The 21155-nt window shown below is 40.9% G+C and overlaps 1 protein-coding gene across 5 annotated transcripts in view; it reads left to right on the top strand.

Moving 5' to 3' along the window:
* hdac9b (histone deacetylase 9b) overlaps positions 1-21155 on the top strand; it is a 42750-nt gene that overhangs the window by 11228 nt on the left and 10367 nt on the right. For 2 of the 5 annotated variants that reach the window (XM_040118908.1, XM_040118904.1), the window contains 4 exons: positions 16074-16315; positions 16682-16850; positions 18278-18410; positions 18531-18652. In XM_040118908.1, the coding sequence (XP_039974842.1) occupies positions 16074-16315; positions 16682-16850; positions 18278-18410; positions 18531-18652 (666 nt within the window). Of the gene's footprint in view, positions 1-8294; positions 8795-16073; positions 16316-16681; positions 16851-18277; positions 18411-18530; positions 18653-21155 lie in introns of those variants that run through there. The other 3 variants (XM_040118907.1, XM_040118906.1, XM_040118905.1) reach the window with 3 other exon arrangements.

Raw genomic sequence — 21155 nt, 5'->3', positions numbered from 1 at the left:
TGAGAGGCCTCGTATGTGGATGAAAAATGGGAAGAGTTAAGGCTCCTGCCTTGAGTATTTAAGTTAGATTAATATGCTCTTTGTCAGAGTACTGTTTTTTCTTCTGTTAGGTTTTTGCTCGAGTCACATATTTATGACTTCCATTTGTGTTTTTTTTCATTCTTCATTTCAACTCAATTTTTAAAAGGTTTGCTATTTTTCACAGTCTATTTTTAACTGAAGTATGTGTGAGTTGTCTTGCATTATCTACTTATACCCATCTGCTTGTCTGTCTGTCAGTACGCCCGCTGACAGGCGCCATAGAGAATGCCCCTGCCCTAACTGGACCCTGGTCTGTCAAATCTGAACGGTGAAATCAGTGAGGGTGATAAATGAGCTGTGCTTCAGAGTTCTAGGTATGCCCAGCCTGACGGGCAGATTGTCACTAAACTGTCACAGGGTGGGGCCGTTTTCCCTGATGGCAGAAACAGACAAACCTCAGACTTCACAGACTTCACAGACGCATTAGTTGTCACTCCATGCCATCCAATCATCATCTGGGGCCCAGACTGCATGACCATGCATCATGCTAAACATCTCTTTGTTGTTACCTTTCATCTGGGGGTACCTGCCACCTCTCTCAGTCCATCCTGTGAGTTATAGGTCTACGTGAGGTCTTGGCCGCAACCCCTCCCCACTTGGCGTGAAATGTGCAGAACAAACGCATCCAGGAATTACACAGAGATTGGACATACTGGCTGGATATCTAAGAGCAGAGCCCTCGTAAAGGTCTCCGTGGCCACATAGGTGTGAAAGGGTTACCCGTCCATCTGTTTCCCAAACAGAACATTTTACCCTCTTTGAGGTGACAACCTTAGAGCATACTCTAAATTCCCCCTTTTAGCTTTGAGTGGCATTATCTCAACAAAGCTGCTGTCAACATTTAAGGTTTCCAAAAAGAGAGGCTTGAAAGCTACAGTACATCATGTTCTCTTTAGAACAAAAAAATTACAGTCATCTGGAAAAGGAAGTTTTACTCATGGCCTTTAGATGTATTTAGACGTGCAGAATAACATCAATGAATGGCAGTTTGTACCGGAGAGCAGACCAAAAAATTGAAGACACAATAGATACCTGGAGTTCTTTTCTCTCTCTTCCTTATAATGTCTACTTTGCTCTTTTAAATGGAGGAATCTCCATATTTTGTTGTTCAGAAGGAACAACAGAAGGAAACATCTATGTTGTCAACTTCATTTCATCTTTTGATTTTTCACACAAGGGGCTTGCTTATAGCATCAGTAAAAAAAACCAAACAGCTTTGAGATCACAAAGCTGTAACATTTTCTTGTTTCTGTGCTAGTAATTTCTACATGTTTTATAAAAGAGAGAGACAAAACTTGTTAGGCCCTGTGTTATTGAAGAGGCTGGGCTGAAAAATCAGTTTGGTTACTGGATCCGAGATGAAAGGCAGAGGTCACGAACGCTGCAGCCACTCCCAAGTGCAGCATATTGGCATTTCTATGTGATTGTGTGTGCATGTGTATGAGTGTATGTGCAGGCATGATTGTGTTGGTTTGTCTGTGCATGTATATTCGCTTGATTTGTATTTCTGCAGTATCTGTGCTCTTTGCTGTCAGTGCACTTGCAACATTTTCTCTTCTTGAGTCCACATGCTTTAGCACAGTGTTGTGTGTGAAATTTTTTTCTTCCTGGTCCTGGGAAATTGCTATGGAAAGTTCACGGATATATTTCTAGCATTTCATGCAGTTCTTGGTTCCTACATTTCTTGTTTTCCTGTTCTTAATCAACCTGCAGGGTGCACTGTTGCTGAAGGATCCACCAGGGGTTTTACCCCATTGGACAGTGTCCCGCAATTATAAGTCCTGCCGCCTTAGTTACTGCTATGTTTTCCAGTCTCAACCACGCTGATGAAACTCACAAATAGAAAAAACGATCGTAGAAACAAAAAGAGAGATGAAGAATTTGTAATATCTTCGTTTTTACAACCCATGCAATGACACAAACCACAATACAATAACAACTGGTCAGTGTGGAGAGAGAGAGAGAGAGAGAGAGGAAAACAAGGAGATTCATATTCCGTGAAAAAACAGCATGAGACTGAATACTTACTGCACATAAGAATTTCACCCATGATTGAAGCAGCTGTTGCACTACTATTGTTTTCCCACTATAGAAGTGAGATGACCCCTGAACTATTTCTTTGCCTCTCAGGGGGAAAAAAGGAAATAGGGAGGTGTTTGACTTGTTTAACTGTGTCTTCGGAATTGTAAAGGTAAAACATTGTCTTTACAATGTACTTGGGAGTTTGTGTAACACAAGCCACCAACTTGCACAGCATAAAAATTTGGTAGCTCATCAGGGTTAATTTGTAACTATGGTGGAAAAAAGTATATGAATGTGATGCTGTAATAAGATCCAGAAACTCAAGGTCACCCAAGCAAAGTGTTTAAAAATACATCTGGAGCCCTTCCAGGTTTATGCATATGGAGCAGCCCAGACATTAGCATTGTAACAGAGTTTGTGGGTGCGCTGTGGGACATTTCCTGGTATGCATAGCACTACCTTAATAATCAGAGGAAGAGCTATTTTTCAGAGGCATTGTTGCGCCGTAGACCTTTGAGACACCACAGGAGGAAAATACTGTGACTGTGCTGTGGTCAAGTAAAGAAGTATTGGCGTAGGTGGAAGTGGCCTGGACAATAAGCATCAGCCCACCCTTCCCATAGTAAATTTGATTTCCTGCTGCACTTTTTTATGTGGACCTTTAAAATCCATGAATGGAATTTTACTTGAGTCTTTAAAGGTCATTGACAAATCCAGAATAGCAGTCGAGCAGTAAGCATACCCTTTTATTAAACAATCATAGTTGTCATCATGTTATGTTGTCAGGTCTTGGCAAGTGTGCTTAATGCATTCAGGTCACTGAAGTCAGATTAGTCCCCTTAAAAGAAAATCTGGAAGTTGTATGAAAACTGCCTGCTCTTTTGATTGATATAACAATTCTGGTATTTTGCCAAAGGACAAACAAGACTGATAAAATTAGTTTTCTGAAAAGGTTTGTGGTTATTAAAAAAATATATATTTTGTTATCATATAAAGATAATAGCTCCAAGTCACATGGCAGGTTTGGTGCTATGATTATCCACTCATAAATGGGCTCCACTAGCAGGATGTGGATTGGAAGGATGCCTCTGAACAGAGAACCTTTGTTTTTATTAATCCCTCAGGGATTTTCTAAGGTCAGCTAAGCTTGGCTGGATTCCATCAAAGTCACATGTGTCTGTTTGGGCTAGTTTGTTTTTGTGATACGGATGAGGCATTTAACTTCTGCAGGCATTTCAATGATGTAGGCCTAAGATCCGCCGATGATTCTGCACCCTGTGGATTCAGGTCGAAAAGTCCTGCATCATGTTCATTGGTTAGTAGCTCACTAAAATGCCGGCTTACATTAAGAATGATCTTTCAAAGAGTGGAATCAATGCTAAGCCATTTGGTGTTAGAATATCATTAGAGGATTGATAGTTTTTGTTGCTTTCAGAGAAGGTGCTGGACAAGGGGACAAAGTGGAACATAAAGTAAGCTTGTCATGATTGAATGTAGGGTGGAAGTTGTACAGCAACAACATGGTCAATTTGATACGAACAGTGGATCAATGGTTTCCAGCAGAGATGAGCACATTGATCAGTAACAATACTGAGAGCTGCCCTCTGTTTCCAGTGGGCTTTTGTGCTCCACGTGTATTTTTAGAAACCCTATGGCAGCAGAAGAAGGCACGGCATCAGGGAACCTATTCAAAGTTAGAAAGTAAACTGACCTCAAGGTCAGTGCACAATAAGTGGAGGCTTTGAAATTGCTTCGAGATTGTTGTGTATTTGCCTTTTTGGAACTCTGTTATAGTTCAGCCTGCATCTCACATCTCAGATAGAAGGTGTGCAGCAAATGAATAAACACATTTTTCTGAAAGGTGTTTTTGTTTGTTTGTTTGTTTGTTTGTTTGTTTTACTTTTAAAGATATTTGTTGATTCATCTCTCCCTTTGAATAGTATCCTCTCTGTCTTTTTCATGTTTGGTCTTTCTCATAAGAGATAGAGAGGAGCACATAAAGCTGTGTGGGCTCCATCTAACCATGTTATTATTAGGTGCATTGCAAAACTTTGTTGGCAGTGTTTCAAGATTAAGTACCCAACATGACTGCCTTTATATGCTTTTCCATGTTATTTGATCCAACCTGTTAAGTGCATTCTATATCACCCTGAAAGTCCAACAGGAAATACCACAGGATGCCAGACAGAGTAACCCAATAAAAGCGAGAGCACCCAAATCATTAGTGGGGAAACATGCTCACATAACACATCCAGATGTATAGGCTAATTGGATTTTACCACCAAATCAACAGTTGTTGTGCCTTTGTGCTTTTATGAGTATGACTGCAAGGCAAACGGAAAAAGGGCTGTTTAAAGTGACAAAACTTTACCTGTGGCTTATGCAGGTAGAATGGCAGAGTTTGGTTGCTAACAGTGGATGCTATATCCCACATACAAAGACTGGAGCAGCAATGTGCAATGCTTCAATCTCTAAATTGATCTAGGAACTCTAGCAATGGTGACTCGCCAGGGGCTGATATAAGTAAGATGTGAGGCATTGAGGTAATTGGTGTGGAGAGGTAATTTCCCTCCTGTACCAGGGCTGTCCTCAGAGCTGTGGGGTGGCCACTAGAGAGAAGAAGTTTGTGTGTGGGGGGGGGTTATGTCAGAAGATGCTGTTAGTATACAGTGCCCTCTCATGGGAGGAACATCCCCTCTGACTGGAGGAATAAGCACTTGACAATGATCACATCCGCCACAGTCCTCCCAGGGTGGCATGATGAAACCCTGCATCCACACGGGTAGGAGGACACGCAATAGGTTGGAAGGCAGAGAGGTGGATAAAATTCAATCCATTAAAACAGACTCTAACAAACATGTGTCTCGATTAAGATCGTGTCAGAGGGCTATGGGATTCACTCTGTGATCAGTTTATACATGGGGGCTTTGAAGTTCAGAGAACACGGAACAACAAAACATGGCTGACTCATTCCCTCCCACACATGGATCATCCGCTATTAAGAAGAACAAAACATTTTATAGCCAGATCAAATTAGTTGTAAGGAGAGCTGTTTGTCCACCCCTCCTATCTGTTGCAACACTTAAGTTCAGCTCCATTCCTTCTCCGGCCTGCCTCCCTGCTGGGTTTCATCATGCACAGTGTGTCACAAGGCAGCAGTGTTATGGTGATTAAGCCACAGAACTTTGGGAGTTGATTTGGAACTGGTACAGTAATTGTGGTAAAGTGAGTAGGCTTATTTGGTAGAAAAAAACGAGTCTCTATGTTATGACCACAGTGTCTTGAAATAGAACGGAAAGAGCTGAAGTAACATAGAGGGAAGTATTTCTTTGTTATATTTCTAGTCTCAATAGATCTCGTGAATTGACCAAGTTGGAGTAAACAACATAACAATGATGTGTGCATGGTTGCATTTGTATATGTGTATGTATACTTGTATCTCTTGCTCTTTTAAATAGGCTATAATGGCCTTTCATTTAAATTTGAAAAGTGCTGGGGGCACTTCACCGCTTTGGCCCACTTGTTCCCTCATCTCTAACATCCCCCCACTTCACGTCGGTGCTCTGATGTCAAAACATATACACATGCACGTAGACAGTCACTCACACACACACACACACACACACACACACACACGCAGACACAGACGCACAGAGTTTGTGTTTGATATGAGGGAGGTGACAGACAGTCGAGCCCCGGCCCCTGAGAGCAGAGCGGAGTGGCTCTCCAGCAGGGACGCTGACGTTCACACTTAAATGCTTTAATAGGACTAAAGAAGACAAAGGCCGCCAGTGACGCAGTACGAGCTATAATGGGCTTGCCACATTGCAGGTTTACTGGACCCTGCCTATTTCCAATCCCACAATCCCTCATCAGCCTCAGGAAGCTAGTTATAAATAAAAAGTGTAGGTTAATCACTGCTAACATGTCCTAGTGAAACGTCTCTTTTTTTTTTTTTTTTTTTTTTGAGGCGCAGTAGGGCAGACTGACCTAAGATTTTTAATCAATACTGGAAAACTAATGATTTACTTACAAGTGCAGAGAAACCAGTTTGATTTCTTATGTTATTTCTTGTTAGACAAATTTAAGCACAAATCTACGTATACTGTGCACGACCTTCGGTAAACAACCAATTAAAAACAACAACAATAAAAAAGACAGTACATAAAAAAACATCCAAGCAAACACAGCTTGCAACATAGTAGTAGTATAACAGTTTTATTATCACAGGAAAAGGAACATTGCAAAATATGATTTGAGCTTTTAATTTTGGGATTTGGTCAAGTTTCAGACAAAATCACTTAGTCATTTTATATAAATATAGATTCCATGGTCACGATAATTGTCATTCATGTGACAGCCCTACTTCCTGTTTTGATCAATTATGCCTTAGCCTGTGTTGAGGTCAGTTTACAGGGTCAGCGCTTGCCTCATCTGACACATACTTCGACAGATGGAGCTCTGGGTCTTTAACCATCTTTACCTTGGACTTGAAAGCTTGTTATCTCTCACACCATCTTACCCAACTTCAATGCCAAAACTAATTCACAAAGACCAGGAGTTTGCTAAATCTGTTTAACCTTAGTGTGTCACCAATGGGAGATTTTAGTCATTATTTGTTGATAGTCTGTTCACAATATTCTATGACAATTTTCTGATAATCATTCTTTCAGCTACATAGAGTAAACAAAGATGGAAAGAAATAATTATTTTGATTATATATTTGTGATTTTATATAAGAAAGAAGTTAGTATGGAATAAAAATGAAAGTATGCATAGCCCCCTGTTGTCTCTGTTTATAAGTAATCAAGTTACACAACATATATCATACATTAGCCTCCGAGTTGTTTTATGTCTGGGGCGAGCCTCCAAGCTGTGCATTTCCTTCTTGGCTTCTTGGTTGTGCTGTGATAAAAGGATTGAGGGGTTAAATGTTTGTCCAGCTGAAACAACACAGTAAAACTCCTTCTCTGTGTCTCTGAAGCCCAGTCGTCAGAGCTCAGGACCTAAAAATAGCCGAGCTGGCTCCACGCCCCTGGCTGGGGGACAGGTCAAATTATGAAGGAAGATGAAAAATTTAAAGACACAGGCTGCTTGGCCACAAACCCAGCCCTACGTCAGTGGTCAGATAGAACATTTGACTTGACTTTTATGGGCTGGAGTCAGATTATATTAACTATGGATCTTGGCCAGGATGGGGTGTAATATTAATTGAAAAAGTCCCACTATGTAGCAACTTGGTGCTCAAAATTCTGTATTCGGGTTCTTCAGATGTATGTGTATGTGTACTGTAGTGTTTTGTTTGTTATTTCTCAAATCCACCATAAAACAGTATCAAGGGTATCTCAAGGAAATGGGATGTGTAATCCCGGAGAGGTGTTCTGGTCACAGTTTGAGAGGTTTATAGAAATATTATCATGCTGTTATGCCATCTTACAGTTGGCTTCCTTGGCTAGCTTAGCTGAAAGCATGCTTCCTGAGTAGCACCACTGCCCTGGATACACACTGAACCAAACACATACACTGAGCTAATGCAGTGTGGTTACACTTAAATGAACACATTGTTAATTTGGTGTCTGATTTGATGTAACACATCTTGTCAGATTTTACACAAATACTATTGCATTTGGACACAGATGCTATTGGATTTGTTTTATGGTGTCTTTGTTTCGATATTTCATCATAAATCATATAGCATCATATATGATCATTTGCCAAACATTTCTAAATGCACTATTTTCATGTTTTGTGAATCACATGAAAGACAACAGCCATTTTATAAAACCTTTGACATAACATATGCTGCAGATATGTAAAGTTCATATGTGGCTCTTTTTGTACATCAAGGTAAAAATGGATCATTCCACCCATGTACCTGGGAGAACAAAATGAAGACATAAATAGAGTGAGTGAGAGAGACTGGTTCAACAAATCAGAAAAGAGAGAGACAGAGGAATCAAGCCTCCATCTGCAGAGAGGGAGTCAGGAGACATGCCTTCTGGCAGGAGCTGAAGAAGACAGCTGTGTTTGGTGTGGTATTTTTAAACGCATCAATGCTGCTCCAATCCCTGTGCCTCGCCTGACCTATTTTTAGCCAGGGCTGGCCATTGTTCTATTTCTGTCACCTGTGGGCCACGCAGTTGTTGATTCACATGCAAATGAAGCCTGCTCCCTCCCTGGCTTGCTTTACTGCCTCGGCGAGGTGCTCAGTACGTGGTACGCGGCTTTCCTAGCAACTCAGCTTTACATTTTTCTCAGTCTCTGCTCAGACACTTTGCTGAGAAGAGAAAAAGCCACAGACTGGAGAGAAATAGGGAGCGAGGCAGATAAGAAGAAAAGCTGCACTCTTCTCCTAACACTGTGTTAGTGTTTGGAGCAGACTAAGGCTGGGTACGGGGAGCCTGCAGAGAGAGTGTGCAGTTTGTGTTGTTGCTCTACAGTGAGAGTGGTTTCTCAGCAGAGAAGGCAGAGGAAGGGAGAGAGTAGCCTGTTGTCGTGGTCCTCTCCCCTGAGTGGCTGAGGGGTGGCTCTTGGTGACAGGAAACGCAAGGCTTGCAATGAGACCTGAGCGCTGAGTGGAGTATGCTGCAGACGATTTACGAGGGCGAGTCAAGTTTCTCCACAACAGAACGGCGCGTTGGACACCAGCAGCTCCCCAACCAGAGCAAGATGCACAACGTGAACAACTCAGGTGATCACACAGCCCGGTGTTTCTACTCCTCCCGAGGAATCTCAGTTTCTACCCTTCTCTTTTTCCCCTTCTTTGCATTCCAATCCCTGTCTTTTCCTCTATTGCTGAATCTCTTCCTACTTCTCTGCTATCTTACATCCTCTGTGCCTCTCTCGCACACATTCCCTCTGTCCCTCTCTCCTCTTCTCACGTACTCTCAACTCTTTGCGCTCAGCTGGTCTCTCATTCTGTGTGAAAAGAGAACTCAAAGCTTCTCAGCACAGCAACGTGGTAGGATCAGGCACTTCTTCCTGAATTAAGGTATTTACTCCTGTGGCGAAATACGCTGCCTTATGAATTGTTTCTCAGAGAGATTGTTACTTTAATCTGTGTTAAAAGATGTGAGTTAAAGAAGTGCTGATATAGTCATAATATATTCAACATGCACAGAGTGTTGTTTTTTCTGCTTAAAGGAGGAAATGTGTTAACACTATTCCCATGCTCTCCTTGCCTGAAATGAGTCACTGTGAACATGAAAGGGGTGTTGTGTTTTGCGAGCTTCCGTGTCACCGTGCACTTTTCAGGGAACAGGAAAAACTGTGAGAGAAATACTGAGGGGACAACTGAAAGGTTTCTCTCAGGATATTTACCACAAGACACTGAATGTTCTTTTTTTGACTTGAGAATTGAATTGAAGAGTACATGGCTGACATCAGTATGTGTAACATGTACTCACTGTACTGACTCAAGATGAGTCACGCCGTATTTGCTTTGATTTTGTTAGAATGTGGCTATTGATCAAATGTGAAAAATGTCTCTGCAAATAACTTTAGAGTTGAAGCATTGTATTCTGTGAAAACATTGTCATGTGGGCTGTTCAGAAGCATGTGTAACGACTAAGTGCAGATCGAGTCATGTGAGCGCTAAATTTACTGAGAAATATTTTATGACCTATGAGTTGCCACTGCATTATCTACAGTTATCCAGCAGCAAGAGGGAAAAACATGATGTTGAATAATTTATACTAATTGTTAAATGTGCAAATGTGAGATTTTTTACACTGACTGTCAGCTCAGTATTTTAGGTGTAAAAGACGAGTTAAAACCCTCACATCAAAAAAAAGCTAAAAACACAGCCTGAAGTCTGACTTCAGGCGAGCAAAATGGGCGACTGAAAACATCCACAGGCAGCGAGCTAAACGTGAGGGGATTTAAAAATAAAACGGGAGGATGACAGGGAGATGACACATTCCATCTCTGTCAATAGAGCAGATTATTTGACTATCAGGCTACACTGTCTTAGCGGCCTGTGAGCCAAACAACAGCGCCTGAAATCGGGCTGCTTGCTTATTCTGTGGGTCAGCTATTCTTAGGTGAGTTATTTTCAGCTTATGGCATTAGCCTGCTAAGATTAGGCGTCTGTGCTTTATCATTCCATCTTGGCATGCCCCTGATATAACAGCAGTTTGGAACAGATATTTATGGAGAATTTGCCTGTTTAATTTGTTTTTTCCAGTTTGTAGTAAATCACTTGACAGTGACTAACATTTTATGTCTAAAATGCTACTCCAGGATTCCTTTGTATGAGTTTTACCGGGTGTCATGGATGTGTTGTTGGTAGAGCAGACACATTCCCTTTAAGACAGCCCCGGGGATGGGTTGATTATTATCAGTGTTTTAGAATATTAATCTTTTGTGATGAATATCGTTGGTGGAGGGGCCCTTGTGTCAACTAAATACATTATTTGTGAATTGTTTTCTAAAGCAAACTTCTTGACATTTTATATGACACTCTGCTTCTCTGCTGTTACATTTCAAGTGGAGCATGAAAATAAAGGTCATAATCACATTTTTGTTTTGGTTAGTGTCAGTAATATCAAAGTTCTGACAAAAACGGCTCTCAGATGGGCTCTCCAACCATGGAAAACTAATTAGTTCCCCCCTGAGTGCAAAATATCATGTAAAATATCATGCAGGCTCCCTTCAATAGGGACCTTTCAGACAGTAACAATGCTGCACCTCTCAAGTCCTCTTGTCTGTATCCTGTATCTATTCACCGTCCATGCCTAAATTGCTCATAGCTGAAGAGCCTTTGCAAATTTATACAAAAGAATATGGGATTTTGTATCAGTAACAAAACAACAATAATTGCTCATTATAAGGATGAAGTAATTTATTATTTTAAACCATTAGTAATAGTAAAGTGAAGAGCACGTCGAACAAAAAGCCCAAACAAAAATACATAGCACTTTTTGCAAATTTTTTTCTGTGTTTCTCAATAGGCATGTTGTAGAAAAGCACAGCTTAGAATATCTTGTGTTTTATCAGTAATGCTAAGGGATGCTTTTCCTCCAGTTGGAGGGTTTGGTGTGGCTCAGGGCATTAAGGCAATGGACTCTCGCTGATTGATTTACCAGGAATTTTATTGTCTTTAGGATCTGGTGCCAGTGTTGTCCACAGAGTATTGGATAATGATTAAAAAGTCCTGACGGGGACACCTACAGTTTTCTGTGTCTTTTTTTGCTTGGATAAAGATTTAGCATATGTCGTTCTGTGTGTTGTTGTTTTTTAAGACAGTTTAGCTTGATGGCAGGACAGGTAATCAGTGGACCCCTGGCTCCCCTCAATGAAAGACCCGCGGTGGTTCAGCTCAGCACTCTTTGTTAGCAGATAGCCTACAAGCCTCAGCTCTGGCTCAGCTGCAAGGACGAGCCTGAGTCTTAAAAATAAAGACCTGTTTCCTGCTTTAGACATGCCAGCTGCTCAAAATAACAAGGCACTTAATGAGAGATCCAGCACCACATTGCAGTCTGAAGCATCAGCTTATTTTTGCCCTCAAATATCTTGTGTATCTCTGGTTCTATTTATATGGTCAGACAGGGAATTCAGATCAGCAACCATCTCTATTGCACACTAAATGCTTGCAACATACATGTTTACTGTGTAAACACAAAGTGTGCCATTATGTTTACTGCCAACTGTCTAATCAGTAATAAAATATACACTAAAGTTGATGATCCATGGTCAGTGTGACGTTGGATTAAGATGCTCTGATTACCTATCCTTTACACACATTAATGTGTTTCACTGGAACACTGATGGAACAGTGGGTTCCCCAGATTAACTTTTCTTTAAATTGTGGTGATGTTTTGGGGGTTGCTCTGACCTTAATTCATTCAAGCTAAAAAGCAGCTTGGAGGAAAATGTGCGAAAAGCAGGTAACTTAACTTAGCCGTATCCTGTAAGTATATGTAACATAGTACTTACATAAATTTTTATACTGTTTATTGGCCGCAAAAGATTTGAGATTGAGCCTAATGAAAAGGTAAAAAGCTCATAGGTATATGATTCTTAACATGCAAATGTAACTATTGCCAAATTGCAACAACAATATTAGTATCAAGTAATTAATTAATGCAGAATTTTCCAGGTAAACTTATGTTCTCACAGTACAAATGTGCTATTACTGAAAAAAGTCTGCTAAGCCAAAATGCCTGAATTAACATTCATGTTAATAATTTTTAATAACAGTAACAATGTTTAATAACAAGTGAAATCATTCATATTATTATAAAATTGTTATTTATTTGTTTATCAACACCTACCTTTCCTGTCCAGCATTTAAGTTTTTTTCTTTTTTATGATGAAATCTGAATATTATTCAGTGACACCAAAAGATACATTTAAGTGCAACCTAACTTGTTAAGGTGTAAGAAGAGCTGCACCATTTATATTCAGCAGTTTAATGTTGACAATATTAATATCTACTTTCTCACATTAGTTGTCAGTTTATTTGCTAGTGGGATGAAAAAAGGTTATATTGAAATGTCAAGGCATTCTTTAAAACTGGCAAAGTCCAACGCGAGTCAGTGTGATGACTTATGTTAATAATGTTTTACTACATGTATCTCTCTATTTCACACACCTCACATGGAGTAACAACGTCACTGGTGATGTGCATCTATTCTCCCTTCAGGGTGGGAAGATTGCTAATGTGGCCTGAGGCAAAAAAAAGACAACCATCCAACATCTCAAATTAAGGCTGTGATTGTCACTCTAACCACCATCAAGGCCAATGAGAGGCAGATCGGTGATGGAAATAAACACTTTGGGGACACTGGCGGAGCGATGCTGCAGTGGGAGTGTGGTCACAGGCCATGAGTCACCGAATCCCCCCATGGCAGGCCCTCCACAGGGAGGAATTTGGGCATGGAACAGGCTGCTTGTCGCACCCTTTTGCTAAAAACAAATTTGGGACCTGTCATTCATAAATCTCTTGTTTACCAGTGCCTAGAGACACTTCTGTGCACTTTCCACCAATCAGGAGACACCTCCCTTTCACCCGGAATAAAGTATTCACATCAAGGGTCATGATCACCAGTGGCAGTATAGGAACCAGAAGTGGCGAGTGATAATTTCAGAAGTGACCCGAAAGTTACTTAAATAAAACACTCGCTTTTATTTTTGCCTGTGTTTAAATTAAGCAGGCGGCCTCACAACTGTGGCAGTCTTTCGCACATTGTCTATATTAAGACCCTACTCAGAAAAGCATTTATATTTAGCCCTAGTTACTGGTGGTTCTGTATTCTCCTCTACCTAACGAGTGTTTTTGTAATACAGAAACAGTAGATTTCAGTTTTAGGTCGTTTCAGGGTGCATTTGACTTAAATATATAAACTGTATAATCTGTGGCAGTGTACATAGACAGAGGCATATTTTGACCCTTTCTCTGTGTTTCAATCAGCATGCAGAATAATGTCAGTCCTGAAGAATGTAAGTTGTAAATTATACATTAGATAGTGGCTTCAACAGAGCTCGAACAATGCCTGTCTACCTTATGGACCTTATTATGTTCCCTCAACATTGTCATTCCATCCAGCGTTATTCTTGCCGACACAGTGGACGGAGCGTGGACAAGAATAGAACGGGCACATGAGGCTGTTGTGGTTTCCTCAAGGGCCATTTCATACAGCCGTGGTTATCAAAGGTGGCTTAAGCTTTCTCACTCCTCCTCCTCCTCCTCTCACTTCATATCCTTTTAAACCACTGTCTGAGATTTTTGGATGAAGGCTCAGCTTGGTGTGATGATCAAAGTGAAGATCCTTAATGCCAGTCACAGTGAGGGTACAGAATGAAATATGAGATTAATTAGATATCACAGTGGTGAATTCCCCCAGGCAGCAGGTGTTTTTGTTGCTATATTTAGGTCCATTAGGCAAAAGTAGCACTAAGGCTGTCTGACTCTCTGAGCCCTTCAATGGTTCACTGGTTCACGGCTGCCCCTGGAACAGTGCCCGCTACACAAGAGTCCTTTGTCAAGTACTTACAAGCTAAGATTAATATTCCCTGTCAGGAGAGAAGGGTCTGTTCCACAGGTGCCTGTTCTCTGCGCCTGCCGAGCCGTTGCCCTCCTCTGTCATTTGATTGGAGCTGTTTTTAGAACACAGAGAGAAAAATTACAGCACGGGACTCCCCTCTAGCTGTCTTCACTCTTTGAACGTGTTTTAAGACAACTTATCACTTAGCCATTGTAATGCTTTCTCTCTGTCTCTCTCTGCTGGGGACCCCTTTCTTATATAACAGCTGAAAAGCTGATATAATAGTCAACATGTCACATTGCCACTGTAGGCAGGAGATGACATGCAGTGAGACTCGATATCTGCAGGATGGGGAGACGTAATTACGTCGCCAGCGTTGCCATGGCAGCGGCAAGTTAGGGTGGTGGATACTAGGGTGTGGGGGTTGTCACAGACCAGGATTGCGCCACTTGCTTTTATGTTTCTATTTATAATCATCACCGCCGCATACACATGGAATGGTGGCACTGAAAAAAGGGCTACATGACAAAACAAATGGGCGCCAGTGAGCTTCACAGCATCAGTGAACAGGAGGGCACTGCTTCTTAATTGATGGCTACTGTAGGCTGACGCTGCTTCTTTTGGCAGGTTTAAACTCCTTTTTATTGGTATTTTATTATAGTTAATGTGGATAAATGCATGTCAGGACCATCACAAAATCATTTATGTGAACATATAAAGTGTCACTTTTCTCTCATGCTTCCAAGGAACAGGTGGTGTAGTAACATTGCCTGTGTTTTTTCTCTTAAATGTTACCCTTGAGAACATTAAGGCAATGAATGCACTCAATAAATCTCTTTCAAGCCACTGGAATTTTAAGTAGGTTTGAATATTTCTCTGGTCTCAAAATGGATGAGACATTATACAGTCTGGACAATGCTTACCCTTCCTTGAATGTCACACCACCATCAGCATAACTGACATGTCATTTTTTCCAAGACTTGGACATTTTTATTTAATCACTGGCCAAATACACTGTATTTATACTACTGCTTATTAAATTTCTAAAATTGGCTCAAAGATTTGATTCTGTAAAAAAAGGCGTACTGAAGCCAGCTGATAAATTCAGCTGGATACAGAAGTGTGGATTAGAACTGAAACATAAAGAGGATAACGAAAAATATTGTACAATTACTAATCATCCCCTCTGGAATAGGGAGACGAAGTAGCCTGCCTCCTATGTTCTTAACTGGAAATCGATTTTCTCTGTGGAACAGGCTATATATAGAGCTTGGACACCAAAGGGATGCCCTCTCACTTTGTATCTGGCAATTACTTGCAATTGAGGTACTTGTCAAAGACAAAGGCAGCTCTTAGCAATGCACACATTGCAGCATCTGCACTCAAGAACAGAGATGGAAACATCACGGTATCATGAATTCACAAGCACATGCAGGTTCACAAACTACTTTGCCTAAAATCATTTATGTTAATAAGGAATATCTGCTTAATGTTCTGGTAGAAACGGGGAGAAGGACTCCCTTTATTTATTTATGAAACAGTAGAAAGATTGGATTTATGAAAATACTTAAATGACCACTTCAACATTTCGTGCCAAATGTCCATTGAGTCTGTTATGCAGCTGCTCCCAGTGGACTCTACACTGATGGATGTGATCCTGTTTTTGTTTATAGAAACTATTACAATTTCAGGCTTTGGAAGATCACGGGAGAGGAAGATCTGCTCCTTGTTTCTGAGCCTTCTGTTTCTCTCCCCTTCATTCTTTATTTTTTCACTTTTAAAACTCAGTTTCTTTTTTAGAAACCTAATTTTCCTGTCCTTCCTAACTCTTAACACGGTTTGTTCTGCAGCAATATACAGATGTACTACATACAGCCACCTTTGGATGCCTGATTGGAATTAATAAAGGTAAAGGTGAAATTAGGGACTGACAAATCTCTGTTTCTCTTTTCTTTTCTCTGCTCCTCCCTCTGTGGACCTCAGTGGACATCAAGCCGGACGTGCCATTGGCCGTGGACCCCTTATCTCCTTTGGACCTGCGCACAGATCTGAGGATGCTGGGGCCAGGCTCGGACCCAGGACTGTGGGAGAGGCAGCTGCAGCAGGAGTTGCTCCTCATTCAGAAGCAGCAGCAGATCCAGAAGCAGCTACTAATCAGCGAGTTCCAGAAGCAGCATGAGAAGCTGACCCGTCAGCACCAGGCTCAGCTCCAGGAGCACCTCAAGGTCAGCTTTGCACTGAAGAGTTGTATGGAGGACAGCTCGGCAGCGTATTCAATGGCACAACACAGCACCTCAGTGTACAGAACAGCAGAGCACAACACAGCATGGCATAATGCAGATGAGTAGAAAATATTATAGCTCAGGACGACATAACAGAGCGCAGAAAAGAAGAAACAACTCAGCACAGCAAGGCGGGGTGTTGAGCAATACATTATAGCACAGCGTGAGTTTTGTTTTTACAGACAAGTGCAGAATAGTCCATCAAAGCAAAATAGAAACTGCAGAAGTTCATAGAAGCCAATCTTGTTTTAAAAATATATTTATCAGTGTGGTCTCTTCGTGCTGACTTGAGGCCTGCGTGTTTCTCAGCTCCAGCAGGAGCTCCAGGCCATGAAACAGCAGCAGGAACTTGCAGAGAAGGAGCGTCGTTTGGAGCAGCAGCAGCAGCAGAACCAGCAGGAAAAGGAGCAGGAGAGGCATCGGCGAGAGCAGCATGTTTCCAGCCTGAGCCTCAGGGGCAAGGAGCGCTCCAGAGAGAGTAAGAGCTCGACACCGCCATCATCACCATCTTTTTACCATTGGGGGCGGAATGAGAGATTTAGAGGGCCCCAGGCAAAAGCAAGCATGAGGCCCTGAAATCATAACCCTCGCCCTTTTCAATCATTTTTTAATGCATTACCTTAGAGTGGGGACTAAGCAAAATATGCATGTAACAGCTGGATAGGAATGGTTTCCCGTAGCTGAATGCTGCACTGACTGAGAAAATATTCATACAGAGTAATGTACATGTTCTGGTATCATCATTGTTGCGATTTACAAATATTCAGACGCCCTTTTGCCATTAAGATCGATGGCATGTCATGCTTAAGCTCTTTGAGCTTGATGGCATGGACATGCTGCCAGCACCCAAAAACTACTCATATAACATTTGACAAAGTTTTTATTTGCACTTTTTATCTTCTCCTGCAGCAACCAGTAATACCAGTATTTAGCAAGGATAATAGCCTTCAAGTCATGTGTTAGGATTGCGGTCGAGGTCCACTATAGGCTTTGTAGGCACATTAGCCATAATTTAGCCATGAAATTCTATTGTACTGTGATAAACAGGGTGTTTTTTAATTACTTTTATATTTGCCATCTGGTAGCCCTTTAAGACCACTTCTTCTCAATGACCAGGACTAATTGCACTCTCAGTTGGATTGTATTCAGCAGTATAGCTGTAAGTTTAAAAATTCATGTATAGTTAATAGTTCTCACTGCATGGGACAATATAATTGCTATTCATAAGCAGGTGAGACTCATCTGATTTCATGTCTCTTGCTAGACAAGACTTGTCAATATTATATCTAACTGTCCTGGAGGATGTCTGGGAAAAAGGTAAATTGCAAACTTTAAATGAACTTTATTCATCAGATAAAAAGAAATATCCAGCGATGTAAGGATGCCAATGACATGGTACTTAACCAGTGCATTCGACTGATGACATAAGGTTGGCCAGTGACATTTAAGCTAGGAATTTAGGAGAACATATCTTTCAATAGCACATTGAAAATAGCTTCAGATATAGTGTTTCATATCTGTTTTTACCTTAAAGCTAATAATAGACTAGATTTATGACTTTGTCAGGTCAGGTAATTTGAAACTGTGCCTCCAACCGTAACACTCAAATGGAAAAGAACATCCCTCGGCAGTATGACTTTAGCAGCTTGAAACTAATATAATGCTCTCTAGACCACTAGGGGGAGATCTTCCTACATAAGTTGTGGGTGCTGGAGAAGAAATAGCAAACTCAATCAGAAGAGATTGCAGAGACAAAAATAATGAATTTTGCTAATTCAGGAAAACAGATGAGGAAATCTGCAAGGTAGGGTAGGGTTGAAGTTACATTTTAAATATTATCTGGGCAATAATATATCACGAGTCGTAGCCCTAGGGTGACCCCAATCCCTTTGGTTCTGTCTTTTGGTCTCACAGGTGCAGTGGCCAGTACCGAGGTGAAGCAGAAACTCCAAGAGTTTCTGTTGAGCAAATCAGCCAAGGACCCTGCCAGTAATGGAGCCAGTCATTCTTTCATCCACCACCCGAAACTCTGGTACACGTAAGTACTTTTTGTTGTTTTAGAATGAGATAAAGACACAAAGACTATATTTAAATCACATAGAATATAGTTCGTAGAATATCGTTCCCTCAAACATTTGATGTCATTTTGTGTGATCAGGTCTTCTCATCACACATCACTGGACCAAAGCTCTCCACCTCTGGGTGGTACATCTCCCACCTGCCAGTATACTCTGCCATCACCCATAGAGAGCAAGGACGACTTCCCCCTGAGGAAGACAGGTTTGCTAATTTGCACATGCACGCAGCACAGACATAAAAACGAAAAACCACATACGTACATACATAAATCAGCACAGGCACATGGCTAGGTAAAAAGATATCAGTGTGAGGGTTTTACCTACCTGTTTTGCCTTTTGTTTTTCATATTCAATTTACTACACTGGGTTATTAATACAGTGAGAGTCTTTTTGACCCTTGTCAATCAAGAGGTCGGTGTACCCAGTGAGTATTTCCTGAGGTTGCTGATGACCTGCTAATGACATCAGTTAGGCTCATTATGACCCCTGCCCCCTCCTCATTCCTCCAGGGCTCAACACAAAACTTTCATAAGAGGTGACACATGCCAGAAAAGAAGCGTAAACCTTACTTATTCCTATGTGGATTATTCAAAAACATACCAGCTGAGCACAGACAGCAACACAGTTTAATTGCATGTTTTCCCTTCACAAGTTTAAATTTTAATTACTGTTATTTGTACTGAAATTACCTTGCCATTATTTAAAAGGAACCACATTTGTCCCTATGTTACAATAATAAACCAAGTTCCGAGGCCACTTTGAACTGTTTAGTGGTAAATGAGAGAATTAAAGCAGATTAATTTCTCCTGAGTTATGGGCTTTAAAAACTGTTTTGAAAAGACGCAGGTTTCCACCAAAAAGCAGCTCAGGTTTGTTGGTTTAAAGTTTGAGAAACCCTTTGGGGATGGCTGTGTAAATAAGAATAATTCCTGCCTCTCATGGTTTGCACGAGTGCTCGCCAAGCTAAAAACTTCATAATATGGCATTGAGGTCACCAAATTACATTATGTTCTTTTCCCTTCTGTGTCTCTTTTAATTACACTGGAAAACAATTATACTTGTTGAGTTTTTTAAGTACAGGCCTGCCATGTTACGCGTATACACAATTTAGAGTTCAGGCAAAGGAATTATATCTTGTAAAATAAAATAACTGAACGGCAAGAATAAATATAAAGAAGGTAAATGAAAGCTTTGAGAGATATATATTTATTGTAATCTCTTTGAATCATTCCATCTTCAGAACAGAGAAATGCCTCCTCTAAATATATATTTACATCTCTGAGACATGCCTTTAGACCCACAAGGTAAGGAGTTCAATCACAAGTGTAATAAGCAGTTGAAGACAGTTTTCTAAAATAACAGAGAGACTGTTTATGGTAGCATTGTTTGTCTTTGACTGAGAATACAAAAGGGCAGGATTAAACAAATAACTGGAGGGATAAAATTTCAATCTCTCTGCTGCTTAAACATGACATTTTCATCCTTTCGTTCATGGTCAAATCATCTCCCCATGTCTGGGCCTGATTCTTTTGCACTGATAAAACTATTTCTTGCTCTTTGGATTCCTAAATCTATATGTGGTCATTTCCTGCTCAGGCCTTCCTCCCCCACTTCCTGTCTGTCTTCATTAAAGTCCTCTGAGAGCTTGGCACGCGAGGGGGACACACAAAGGTAGTGTTGTTCCCCGAGCCACTGGCTGTCACTGATAGCTGATTGGCAGGTGTTGCCGAGTTAGGACTGGTACAGGCAGGATGAACCTCAACAGGACTGTTTGTTTAAGTGAAGATAGCTCTCTCAAAACAAAGTGGAGATGACTCGAATGCTCCACGTTCGACTCCCGCTGCTTCATTTGGCCAGAGGGCAAGGAATCATCTGTGTATATTGTACTGAGTATATTGTGTAAGACTTTGGTGACTTGGTGATCTGTAAATCTGTTCTAAAGCTTAAATATGCCATTTAGGTTTCAGTGGACAGCTAATGAAATGTGAATTTCATTCAAGTAAGCGTAATGTATTTAAATTATTTTTCCTGGTAATGGGAATGAAAGAGTACACGCTTTTCTTGTTCCACTCAAAGTAAACTTTTTGTGGTGTGTTTTTGAAAAAACCTTTGTGACAACTTAAATTCAGCCTCAGTCCATGTTGAGCACACTATTTGGCATGTTCAGGTAGAGGACAATACAGTAGCCCCGGAGACGGTACAACAAACGAATACAAATTTGTAATCTGTAGAGATGACATTGTCAACTATGAACCAGTACTGAAAATACCCCACTAAAGAAACAAACATGTGCTTTGATCTCTAATATTAGGTGTCCTATTAACAGTGGAATCATCCTCAAAAACATACAACAGCTGTGATGCCCTTGGTTTCGTTTCCCTCACCCAAAAAGTCGTTTGAAGAATTTCACATGATTAACTTGTTTATTTGGTATATATCCTCTTTGTTTCACTTCCAGCAGCTAGAATAGACCGGACGAAGGGCACGCCGTAGTTTGTGCCAAGAATAGTTGCAGCTTAACAGTAAGAAGTGCAACACCCTCTCTGGTCTTGACCCAGTTACCAAATGTGTGCATTCAGCAGGTGCAGCAGAGATTTTCAAAAATAATCCTACAAAGGTAAAACTGTAAACCCCAAAGCATAACTAAGTAAAGTTTGTGTGGAAACTCCGGATGTTAAGCATATAATAGGATCTTGTATGTGAGA

Source organism: Xiphias gladius, chromosome 22, assembly GCF_016859285.1.
Source record: "Xiphias gladius isolate SHS-SW01 ecotype Sanya breed wild chromosome 22, ASM1685928v1, whole genome shotgun sequence".
Classification (NCBI taxonomy): Eukaryota; Metazoa; Chordata; class Actinopteri; order Istiophoriformes; family Xiphiidae; genus Xiphias; species Xiphias gladius.
The sequence above is the reverse complement of the archived record's forward strand: the minus strand, read 5'-3'. Positions and strand labels throughout refer to the sequence as shown.